The 13,130-nt window shown below is 36.1% G+C and overlaps 1 protein-coding gene and 1 pseudogene across 2 annotated transcripts; one reads left to right on the plus strand and one right to left on the minus strand.

Moving 5' to 3' along the window:
* Positions 1-3,595: 3,595 nt before the first annotated feature.
* Positions 3,596-5,209, minus strand: LOC143581049 (uncharacterized). Its single transcript, XM_077063922.1, has 4 exons — positions 5,127-5,209; positions 4,847-5,030; positions 3,799-4,005; positions 3,596-3,733 (listed from the first exon to the last, which is right to left on the minus strand). Exons 1-4 carry the CDS (start codon positions 5,207-5,209, stop codon positions 3,596-3,598), a joined length of 612 nt encoding a protein of 203 aa, XP_076920037.1.
* A 3,546-nt stretch (positions 5,210-8,755) lies between these two features.
* LOC143581042 (DEAD-box ATP-dependent RNA helicase 53, mitochondrial-like) lies at positions 8,756-12,371 on the plus strand (annotated as a pseudogene). Its single transcript, XR_013143764.1, has 7 exons — positions 8,756-9,118; positions 9,262-9,389; positions 9,976-10,373; positions 10,462-10,560; positions 10,638-10,862; positions 10,946-11,107; positions 12,069-12,371. The product of XR_013143764.1 is annotated as a DEAD-box ATP-dependent RNA helicase 53, mitochondrial-like (transcript).
* Positions 12,372-13,130: the final 759 nt, after the last annotated feature.

The raw sequence follows: 13,130 nt of genomic DNA on the forward strand, positions 1-13,130 counted from the left end.
TTCAGATTTTTCAAATCCAAGCTCCTTATCATGAGCTGCTAGATGTTTGTACTCTTTTGATGATCTTCTTCATTGGCACATTTTCTTAGAAAAACCCTCATAATGGTATCTCAGACCGCTCACCGTCGTTGCATTGCCACTGCCACTCCCACCCATCCGCCACGGCCACCTGACGATGCCGCCACCTCACACCACAGCCACTCGGCTTCCCTAACACCCCAACTGGCCATTGTCAATGCTTCGATAATGAGACTGAAGTGATTGTATGGGTGGTGGATGGTAGATAGTTGCCGCACTAACACATTCCTTTATAACTGTTTTGTCATCTAAATTCATTAAGTTCAAATGCTTTTAATAAATTCTTATTAATTTAAATTCCAATTCTGAATGTAACTTGAATCAGCATACCTGCCTCTCTATTGTAATTGAATCATTTTATTATAAATGTGAATTATCACAATTTCAATTCCGAATGTTATTTCTTCAAATTCCAATTCTTTTAGCAAATAATTTCTTTCAAAAATTCCACAGACCAACAATAGCCTTAGGGGCTGTTTGATAAATGCTGAACCACTAAGTGCTGAATCAATAAGAGGTCTGAATGATTAAGAAGCTCTAAGCCCCAATAAGTGTTGTTTGGTTGGACTTCTGAATGATTGTGCAGAATAACAATTTTACCCCTATTAACAATTTTGTGCTGATTAAAATATTTTAGTTTGATTAGAGCTATGAATGACTATAATGAATGACATATACGTATAAAGGAAAAATACATAACATTAAACCAAATCCAAATTACACACAAATCCTTCAAAATACATGAAAACATACTAAAATCCAAATACAAATTAATACTTTCCGTACAATTTTATTTTTAATCATTTGAAATTAGTTGATTATCTATATGGTCATGCAAACTAGTTATATATTCAATGCCTTGTGAACCCCATTCTTGTCGTGAGCGAGCTTGCCGTCACTTTCACCACCTTGTATTTCAGAATTCACAATGTTCTCGTCCTAGTCCATAAATAATCGCGATCTAGGGAACCCGGTACCTGTTGGAGATAAATATTAGCAAGTATTTGGCGTACGCTTATACCAAAGTTAGCAAGGGTGATTAATTACTAACCAAAGCTTTTAATTGACCTGAGTATTTTATTAGTGTTTATCCATGACATGGGGTTTACCACTTTTTTACAAACTGCAAAAGAAGCAAAACATGATTTGTTGATCTTGCCACTTAATTCATACGCAAATTGTAGTAAAAAGTCATATATATGTAGTTAACCTCCAACAATTAACAACTAGATGAATCACCCTTTTCTAAATATTAGCGAGCTAAGTATAGGCATACCATTTCAAGCTCTTGAGCCACCAATATACATCAATCTAAAATGCTTGTGATAAAGAGTAACAGACTGATTACTAAACCTTTTCATGGTATCTGCTTCAAAATAAGACTGAATGTGACTTAAAAGGTCAAAACACAAACATAGCTTTTGGTTTTCCTAACAGCCTAATACAACTAATGCATTTCAGGATCATAAAACACAAAATCTAAGCATATGTTGCAGGTTAAAACTTCATAGCTGATGTGGGCAACTTTCAGTCTGTAACGATTTATATATATATTGTAAGTCATGTATTCTAAATAAAACTAGACTGGGCTTTACTTATTCACATAATCAAAAATACGCCCAAAATTGAATCAAGTAAAGCTACTAGTGACTTGCATTTCACACGGAATGAAGGATAAAATGATCATAGAACAATACTACAACTAACAAAATTTTAATTGTTCTCAACTTCATAACACAATTGAAGCTGCTTAATCATGATCATGGAAACTGTAAGAAAATACTAGTGTCAAAAAGATATCCCTTTGCATCAAAACTATGTTCAAATAAGCCTGGTCTAGAGATAGTGGAATTCATGAATTTAATACTAGGGTTTTACTAATTTGTTAAATTTCAAATGATATCACAGAGTATGCAATATAATAAAAGAATTACCAAAAAGGAATTAATTTTTTGGATTATCACATAAAGGATTCAGTGATTCTGAAACAGTCATATATGAGGCCTGCACTCTCATATAAAATTCAGGAGACAACTCCCACAATTCTTCCAAATTAATGCAATTGAAGAAAGAAACCCTATGCAGAAATAAAACAAAATCGAAAATGATCGACATTGTTGTTCTTACTTGTGTAGGTGATGGAAATTGAAGAAAACGGATACGCATGTTGAGATAAATCGGCAAATCAGGTCGATAAGGATGAGTAGAAGGGCATCTGGTCGTAGTGGTGTGTGTGGGTCTGCAGAAGAGAAGAACCAGTGGTGGTGGTGTGTGGGTAATCAACTCCTTTTTCTCATTCAGCCTTCTCTCAAAGCTGAATGGTTAAGAGGTTGATTCGGCCCATTCAGATATGTATTTTAATGAACCAAACATCTTTGTATCTGATCGATGCAGACCTTGCCTCTTAATGGTCTCGTTCAGACCTAAACAAACAACCCCTTAGTTTCTTGCAATCTCTATTTTAAATATTAAAACACGTTCCATTGTCATGAGAGTTTTTGGTAGTGTAATATGTGGATAATCGCCAAAAAGAAAATAATAATAATATAGTAACATATGGCAGCCCATCGTATGGTCCGGCTGGATCGGTCAAGTATATATCAATTTGCACTGAATCGGTTTCTATAACTTACCATTAGTAATGCTGAGCGTCCCTCGTGACTTGAGCTTGAAGCCGTCCACTGCTGATGGGCTATGTGTGATGCTCGTTGGTGTGTCTTCCCAATGGTATTAGCCCGCAATGGTGTCGAGTTTCGTGAAGCAGTGTGGTTCAAGGCTGGAGCCCATATCTTCAGTAAATGAGGACTTAACTACCTAGGCAACAGCATATTAGCCATTTGTACAAGCCATTGTGGCGCATGAACGATAGTCCTTGGGCCTATGTTGCTAACTTTGTATCTGTGAACTTTGGTTAGATTTTTGTTTCCAAAATCAATGATTGGCGTTGGTGCATAATGTTAACTTGTCATTACTGAAGAATATATTGTAAAATCAGCTGCTATATTTTTTGTCATATTCAAAATCCGGATCACCGCTTGATAGATTCCTGGCTACAAGTTCTATCATGTGTCATCCGTCAATAGTAGTAAACGAGTGGTTGCTCCATGTACACCCATATATGCTTTACTTGCAACCATAAGTTGCGTCTATCATATGTTCTACATAACGTAAAAATTAACCTTTTCATTCGTCAAGTAAACCTTTTATGATTTCTTCATCCCTATGATTGTTTTTACATATCAATCATCCTACAGACCCTAATTTTGACCCAGAAGTATATGAGACGGCGCCTCAAGCCCTTTTGAAAACAAGAATTCTCAATTACTTGGACCGAGTTTATTCAATAAAACCAGCTATATATTAAACGTGTAAAGCAGATCGAAAGTTGTTGAATATGAAGAACAGAGATTCTTCATGGAAGCTATACAACATTATTCATATAATTCCAAGTGAACCAACTCACAAGAGAAATATTAAATATACATATACTATAAACAATAAAAACATAATAATTTAGTCACTGCTCCTTTTTCTCAATCACATAACTTTCAGTCTGCTCTTTCCACAAATCATTTTCCAGATGTTTTTCATAGAACACCACTTCACCAACGATGAGATGAATTGAAAAAAGCATATTAGTAAGTACACTAGAACACTGTTCTTTGTTATTAATTTGGTCATAAAGATGAGATGAATTGAAAAAAGGACTTAATGTGTCACCTTAGGCCAAGGAGTGTCAAGACTTGCATTTGATAACACATGGACACCAGGTTCAACTGTAGTCATGTTGCATTTATCCTCATTAAGTCTATTAGTCACATAAACCATATTATTGGACATAATATCAGCAATTAGTAAATTAAAGCCGTTGTATTGATCCGCTTCTTTCGCGACTTCTTCTGCAAACTCCATAGGTTTTTTGTTGCTCTAGCCAATAAAAAATCCATCATCAATCAGGGGCGGCACTATAGTATTCCCGGGTAAAGCTGGGGCTTGAGGCCCCCCAAAAAAATAAGGCCCCCGTTTAAGAAATTAAATATTTATATATTTGCATAAAACCATCTTAAAACCATGTAATTGAAACTTAATCCAACAATGTATACTGGCTGAGTGGTTTAATTAATAATCATCTACTTTTAACTTTTAACCAACATTCCTACCCAGGTTTGAGTCACTAGGACTGCTTTTCGGTTTTTTTTGCTTTTCGGTTTTTTTTTTTCCCATTTTTCCTTCACTAGGACTGCATTCCTACCCAGGTTCGAGTGTATAGAACTGAACTTCATTCTTTTTTTTTCTCTTCTTTTTAGCTTCTTTTTAGCTGTTTTTTTTCTTCCAAGCCGCGGGTCTCACCGGAAGCAGCCTCTCTATTCCTTCGGGGTAGAGGTAAGGCTGTCTACATCTTACCCTCCTCAGACCCTACCATAGCTTTGCTATCGGTGGGATTTACTAAGTACAATGACGATGATGATGATTTCTATCTTCTTCCATTGGAATGTATAAATTTTTCCATTGTTGTTGAAAAAAGTAAAAGAAAGGTAGTTGTTCCTTTCTCAAAACAGAAACTTAAAATTTTGTAATTTCATATATATGAAATTATAAAAATAAAAAAAAATATAAAATATGTAATTTCATCTCCTTCCTCTCGAAAAGGTCCCCGATTTTTAAAGGTCTCAAAAATGGTTGGGCCACGATTGCATCAAATTTAAGCAGTTCCTTGGTTTTAAAAAAACAAACAAACAGTTGGTGTGCAGATCGAAATGGAACGTACCTGCAGAAATCGAATTGGGAGATCACCCCTGCTCTTTGCAACAGACATTGGATTCAATTGGCGAGCATTGGTGATTAAAGCCACTCTTCCGTCTCTGCTTGATGCCAACCACGTTCCACCCGCGGTCACGTCTCTGCCACCCAATATCTGTCCGCCTTCCCACCACGTTAACGCCTGCGTAGGTCTGACATACATACATACATACATACATATGAAGAAGATAAATATAATAATGCATACATACATATTGAGATCGAAGGTCAATTCAGCAGCAGCTCACCGGTCAAGAAACTCATATCGATTGGATAATAGAACAAGCGGGTAGACTGGATGAGCTTGCCATACAAATACGGTTATACACATACTAATTAATATTGTCACCGCCCGGATTATATAGTAATTTACGGCTTCCTTCGTGTCGCAGAGGCCTCTCGGTCAACGGGTAGCTTGATGTTCAAGCCAAGTCGACGAGAAATGTCATAAAAAAATAACATCTTATACAGTGGGCGGGTGTTTGGGATTCCTGGTTTTACTAATTATGAATTATTATAATTTCCACTCCCACGCACCTCTTATTTTAAGCAGGATCCATGTGAAGTAATCTTTTATTAGACGGGATGGTATATCCACATTAAGACTAATTTATTAGGACAATAATAATACAGCTAAACATAAAGATAATAATAATATTAATAATAAAAAGTATCGTAATTATGAAAATAAATTACGAGCCAAATGAAAATTTTAATATAACATAACATGATGATTAAATCAAATAGAAAATTATAACCAATTGGTCCAATATAGTTAAGTTTGAATTTAATAAGAGTTAAATGCCATCAATGTTTAAGTTGAAACTTGAACTCAAAATCAAATGAACCTTTGACAAAACGTGAGCGTTGATCCACCTCTGATTTTGAAACCATTGACTACCAAAAATGAAAATCGACAAATCATATCTATCATAAAAAATTCTTGATTTACTCATTCAAAAAGATGAACAAGAACAAGCTTTGGAACACGAATGATTTAGGAATTGCTTCATAGTCAAGTGATTTAGCAACGAACCAAGAGATAAGCATTGGATAGCACTCTTAAAATACACCAAGCGAACGTGCCAAATCTTCTAATATCTCGGTGATTGAGCAACCGTCCATAGTTTCCATTTTGGCACAAGACCCCCTTTAACTTATTTTATATAAACAATAAACTTCAAGTGAAAAAGAGTAAAAAAAATAAAAAGTAACAAACAAAGGGAATTAGAATCGGATAAGTATAATTTTAATACCCAAAATAATATGTTAACCCCAACATGTCACACATGAAGTTATCTTGTGCCACACCTAAACTTTTTGTAAGTATATAAGCAGGTTGTCGTGTGATGTCAATTTTTTTAACTTTCAAACCTCATGTCTTAACTTTTTTCTTACAAATAAAAGATCAATCTATTGTGTAGTGTTTTTGTGGAAAACAAGATTAGCTGATATTATAATTACAGCGTTGTTAATTTAAAATATTGGAACATAGAGTGTAATTGTGTAACTAAAAGTTAAGTCTTCTAGGAGCTTTAGAACCCGAATTACTTCTCCTGTATTTTGACCCAACATATGATATGAAAAATACACATTGTTTCTTGCCTTAAGAAATTAGATTGTCTCAAAGGTATATATATTATCCAGTAACCAAGCATTTTCCCTATTCTGAGTCTGAGTCGGAGTCGGCTTTTAGACAAAAAATTGATGACCTTCTAAAGCTAAACTCTTTTATATGGGAGCCTTTTAAGCATCCTTGTATAATAGGTGATTCTATTATGTTGACCAACCAAACACCATCTCTTTTCGTTCTTTCATACTAAACGCCACTCTATTCTTAATGAGATATTTTCCAAATAATACATACAAAATAAACATTATATATAATTTAAACTCTTGCACACCCTAAGGGTAATACTGCGCATCGGCTAACGATTTTGCAGAACTTCTAGTTTACTATTCATTTTTACGTGTTGAATTGGCTGGTTTTCTAGATCATCATCAATATACAGTGGGATATTTATATGTTTCTTGAACCCAATCTCGTTTTCTGGAGTTTCAAGAAACAACATAATTGCTCGTTCTAGCACATAAACAGAGAATCATGCTCACACTGATGTTGAGTTTAAATGGATTACATATGTGTTACACGAGTTTTGTATCTCTCTATATAGTCCACCGATATTGGGGGTGTGATAATATTGACGATAGGTATTTAGAAACCATTCCAATGTCTCGTTGGCGTACGAAAAAACTTTTGAGATTGACCAACATTACAATACATGGCATGGTTGTTAAGACTCTTAAATTTAAAATCAGAGTCTTTCTCGTAAAATAAAATTTTATTTCACAATACCCATCTTTACCAAATAAAATTAGGGAAAATTCTCAAAATAGCCCCTTTTAGAGAGAGAAGTCCCAAAATAGCCATTTTTTCCTCAAAATCTTTTATAATTTGGACTGTCAAGACGCATTGAGAATAGATAAAAATAAAGACAAGATTTTGAAAGAAAGTCAGGTAAAAGACGAGATTTGGGGAAATAATGCCGTGCAAATCCAAATTATTTATAATCTTGGAGCAAAAGTTCAAATTTTTCGAAACTTTTTTTACTTAAAAAAACCGTCTTGAGAGACTGTCTTTTTATGTTTTCTACCTTTCCCGTCCAAATTTGAAAATTCTTGAAAAATTATATTTTTTACAATTATATCCTTAAACCACCATCACTACCTTGAACCACCACCACCACCACCACCACCTTGAAGCACCACCACCACCATCACCGACGCCATCGACCCCACCCCATCACCACCACCGTCACTACCACCATAGCCGCCTCCACCACCACCACCACCACCATCCGTCACTACCACCATCACCGCCACCGTCGCTACCACTTGATAGATTGAAAGGTGGTGGTGGTGGTCGCAGAAAGAACATAAGGTTTTGGTCCACACAACAGAGTCAAGATCAAGAAGTTGGTTTTCTTGGGACGATGAAAAGAACAAGGGACTGTTGTTGGCCTTATTTAGTTGGTGGTTAAAGGGTCGTGGTTGGTGAGGTAAGTGAAGGGCGGTGGCGCGTGAATTACACTCTTCTTCAGCACCACTTGATGATTGTAGGCTGCCACTGTTGTTGTTTCCAGAATCCATCATGTGTTGATGAAGTGAAGATTCTGGAGTCGGCAATAGGGATGGTGGTAGTGACGGTGGCGATGATGGTGGTAGTGACGGATGGTGGTAGTGGTAGTGGAGGCGGCAATGGTGGTAGTGACGGTGATGGTGGTGATGGGGTGGGGCCGACGGCGTCGGTGATGGTGGTGGTTCAAGGTGGTGGTGGTGGTGGTTCAAGGTGGTGATGGTGGTTAAGGGGTATAATTGTAAAAAATATAATTTTTCAAGAATTTGAAAATTTGGACGGGAAAGGTAGGAAACATAAAAAAACAGTCTTTCAAGACGGTTTTTTTGAATAAAAAAGTTTTTGAAAAATTTGAACTTTTGCTCAAAGATTACAAACAATTTAGACTTGCACGGCATTATTTTCCCCAATCTCGTATTTTACTTGACTTTCTTTCAAAATCTAGTCTTTATTTTTATTTATTTCCAATGCGTCTTGACAGTTCAAACTATAAAAAATTTTAAGGAAAAAAGGGCTGTTATTATTTTAACAGGGCTATTTTGGGAATTTTCTCATAAAATTATTATTATTCAATTCATTTTACATTCCGTAAGAAACAAGAAAAGAAAAATTAATAATTTTTCTTTATTATAATTTCATTTATTTTATGTCCAAAGGTTTAAAGGGTTCTCATTTCATAAACCCTTGATCCCCAAATTAGGGTTTTACACTTTCACCACCAAACCCTCTCAACCTCCAAACATGAACACTCTCATCCTCTTCAGATCTTCTTCCAAAAGACTCACAAACCTCGCTTCTTTAACCTCCCTCAAACACCTTCTAATCCCATCACCCACACCAACCCACCACCAATATTCTTCCAACCCACCTCAACCATTCAACCCAAATGCTTCGTTTTCAAGAACCCTTCATGGGTCTCCATGGGCCAACACCCGGCCGTCCATTGCTTCAACACAGGCCGCCGGGTACGCGGTTGCCGCCAATCTTGCGTACGAGGACCCGACACCGCCATCCGATGATCTCGAGATCGCTAACCTTGGGATTTCACAAGAGATTGTTACCGCGCTATCGAAAAAGGGTATAACTAAGCTCTTTCCTATTCAGGTAACCTAATTTGATTTGGGTTTGTAGAATAATATGCAATAATTAGGAAATTGATTATAATTCATATTTTTTTATGTGTTTGATTTGGAGAAATAATGATAAAAGTGAATGAATTATTTACAAGTTTGTTTCTTTTTGATCAGAGAGCTGTGCTGGAACCGGCAATGCAGGGGCGGGACATGATTGGTCGAGCGAGGACGGGAACTGGGAAGACACTTGCTTTTGGCATTCCTATTATGGACAAGATAGTTCAATACAATGAGAAGCATGGGTAAATGTTTATTTTGTTGTGTTGTGTTTATTAGGGGCGGTAGTTTCTCACACAACACGAACAACCCGTTTAAGTAACGGGTTGTGTTCGAGTCGAGCAGTTAACCCGTTTTAAGTTTTTTTTTAGACTTGAATAATTTTTCGGTTTATGATAAAGGAATTGATTTATTATCGAAGTTTTTTTTCAAACTTTCTGGAAATTTTTTGGGTTAAAATTAAGGTCAAAACCTTGTTAAAAATCAGTTAATTTGAATTGAGAAACCTTGTTTATTGAGTACATTGAGTTATAGAGATAGTATTCTTGTAGTTTAATTTGTTTTTGTTAATATGAAAAACTAAGTAAATTAATCTCGGGTTTGGATGAAAAGTTTAGATTCAAGTTAAATGGTCGTTTTTCGGATGACCTGAATTCAAGTATTTCCAAGTCAGGGTTCAAAACTTCAAATCTTTGACATTGTTAAAAATATGGGCCGTGTCTGGGTTCCACAATTCGGCCCTCCAGCTCGTCATTCCGACACAATTGAAACACCTAATATTTTGAATCCTTTTTAAAACTGGTTATTAAATATATGGTCAAATATTAACAGAAAAGGGAGAAACCCGTTAGCCATTGTTATGGCTCCTACTAGAGAGCTTGCTCGCCAAGTGGAAAAGGAATTCTATGAGGCGGCACCAAATTTGGATACTCTGTGTGTGTATGGTGGTGCACCAATTCAACGCCAGATGAGTGCTCTTGACCGCGGTGTTGATATCATAGTTAGAACTCCGGGACGTGTTATTGACCTGCTCAAACGAGGCACTTTGAATCTATCAGAGGTTCAGTTTGCAGTTCTTGATGAAGCAGATCAGATGCTCAATGTCGGTTTTGCTGAAGCTGTTTTATTTACCAAAACAACGTCAAACCCTGATGTTTTCAGCTACCATGCCAAGTTGGATTGTGAAACTTATTCAAAAGTTTTTAAAGACACCTCTAACTATTGATCTTGTAAGTCGGTTTTGCACAAATCTGTTTTAAATGTTTTGTTAACTACTTAATGTTATTATATTCGGTTAATGCAAAGCATTGATTTCAGGTTGGTGATTCAGACCAAAAGTTGGCTGATGGAATTACACTTTATTCTATTGCGTCTGAAACGCATGAGAGAGCATCGATTCTTGGACCGTTAATAACTGTATGGATCAACATTATCTGATTGAAAGTTTTAATTTTTTTTAATATCGGTGTGAAATTATATTTGTTTTCTTTCAGGAGCATGCAAATGGTGGGAAATCTATAATTTTTACTCAAACGAAACGTGATGCGGATCGTTTAGCTTATGCGTTGCAAAAAAGTTTCAGATGTGAAGCTTTGCATGGAGATATTTCACAGCATCAAAGGGAGAGAACGCTTTCGGGATTTAGAGATGGTCAGATTAATGTATTGATAGCTACTGATGTGGCGGCTCGTGGTCTTGATGTTCCTAATGTTGATCTGGTGTGAATCTTTTATATTGTTTTATTTTTGTTTGATTTGAGTTTTCATTTTCTTATTGGAAGCTTGATTTTGATGGTGGTTAGGTGATACATTATGAGCTACCTATCTCGTCTGAAATATTTGTTCATCGATCGGGGCGCACGGGTCGTGCTGGCAAGAAAGGAAGGGCGATTTTAATGTATTCTTCTCAGCAGTGGAGAGATGTTAAAGGATACGAGCGCGAAGTAGGATGCAAGTTTACAGAGGTAACTGTTTTTACAATTTACAGTTATGTTTATCTATGGATAGGTATGTAAACGAAACAAATGTTTATACGAACGTATTTTCTTGTTTGTGTTTGTTTATGTTCGTTCATTAATATTCTAATTGAACGGTACACAAACAAATACCATTAAAAGGTTTACCTGAATGTCAAAACATAAAGTTTAAATACCATTATCATTACATCAAAAATTTAAAAAGTAAACAAAGATAGCTAATTTAATGTCTAAATAATATTAAATGGCTAAATATGTTGATTGAATTATATAAACGAACTTAAAGTGAACCTAAAGTAACAAACATAAATGAATGAATGTGTAAACAAACGTTTAATAAAATAAATGTATATACGTGTCATGCATTTAGGGTTAGAAATATTGAACACGACCTGAACAAGACACGGAAATAAGGCAGGTATTAGGTTGGTCAACACGGTCTGTTTGTTAAACAGGTCAACCTGAACAGGTACAATTTTGACAATGGGTGAACCCGAAGACGATTCGTTTAACAAATGGTTGACCTTTTAACCCATTTAAGCGTTTAACATTTAGATTTTTAATCGAAATATTCAAATTTAAGTTTAAAATTTTTTCTCTCTAAAATCTAAGTATTAACTTTTTAATATACCCTTTAACGGGCTAAGACGTCAACCCACTTTTTAAATGGGTCATGCTTGACCTGTTTAATATACGAGTTGTGTCTGCCGACTCAAAACCTGTTCCATTTTTGTACCGCATCAGGAATTTCCGCACCTAAATCATGCTCACTCGTCTATGAAAAATGAATTTCCACCTAATGGTTCACAAACTGTACTCCAAGTGTTTTGTTCGTTTATAGGCCTATGTATGGATAAATTATATTGTATTTTTTTTGTTGATTGAATTATTCTAAGTATTGGGTTAGGGTGCTGATTAATCTTTTTTTCTTTTTCTGATAATATTAAAGCTTCCTCCAATTGCTGTGGATGCTGGATCCAGAATTGAACTGGGTGGTGGGCCTGGTTTTGGAGATAGATTTGGTTCATCATCTCGAGGTGGTTTTGGTTCACCTTCTCGTGGTGGTTTTGGTAGACCTAGTTATGGCAGATCAGATGGTGGTGGGTTCAGAGGTTCAAACTTTGGGCGTTCTAGTGGCTTTGGTGATGATTCGAGTCGCTCTAGCCGTTCAAGTGGATTTGGTTCGGATCGTTCAAGTGGGTTTGGTGGATTTGGTTCGGATCGTTTGGGTGGGTTTGGTAATCAGCGTTGAGGTTCAGGTCAGGCTGGGGGGGGGGGGGGTAGAGGTTATACCGATTTTTATTCTGCTTGTAGGTGAGTAGTAGAAGAGAGAATTTGGTTTCTGTTTACACTATTATTTATCCTCTATGGAATAACAGAGGGTCGTATGCGTTGCCTTTTCGTTGTTTTGATACGTCATCTATATCTAGTAAAAACATGGTGGATCTGACATTTTAGTGAAGATGATGAAAGGAGTCTGCATGTAAATTTATGACGGAACAATAAATACTTTATCCAAACATGCTTTTAAGATTTTATATTTTTTTGGTTGAGCGGAATATGGCTATAAGTTCAAGTATCAAATGTTTAAAACGGTTTTGTGCTCGCAAATGTATCAAGTAAAATTCCACTGAATAGGGTGAACCAGTGAACTCTAATGAGAGATTGCTTTCGCTGTGACCATCGCTGGTGAAAAAACTTGTTTTGTTTTGACATGTAAAGAAATGTAAAACAAGTAACACCGTGTGGTAAAAGAATCAGCAGAGCTACAGATCAGTTCACACCTCAAATGGGTTCATTGCTATCTTTTCTTAGGAACATGCAGCATGATATATGTTCTGATCCTTGGCCCGCTTCTACCTACACTTCTGGTTGTATCACATTTCATGGAACATTATTTTTCTGTCCCGTCGTTTGATTAGCTTTTGAGTTATTCTCATTTACCTACTACTGCCGTTTCCTCTCTTTAAAAATTTTCCACTTTTCGATCCATGTGTCTTTTCTACTTCTC

This window comes from Bidens hawaiensis, unplaced genomic scaffold, assembly GCF_021521415.1.
Source record: "Bidens hawaiensis isolate Kalapana, Puna unplaced genomic scaffold, B.hawaiensis_p1.1 tig00030796_1, whole genome shotgun sequence".
In the NCBI taxonomy this organism is placed as follows: Eukaryota; Viridiplantae; Streptophyta; class Magnoliopsida; order Asterales; family Asteraceae; genus Bidens; species Bidens hawaiensis.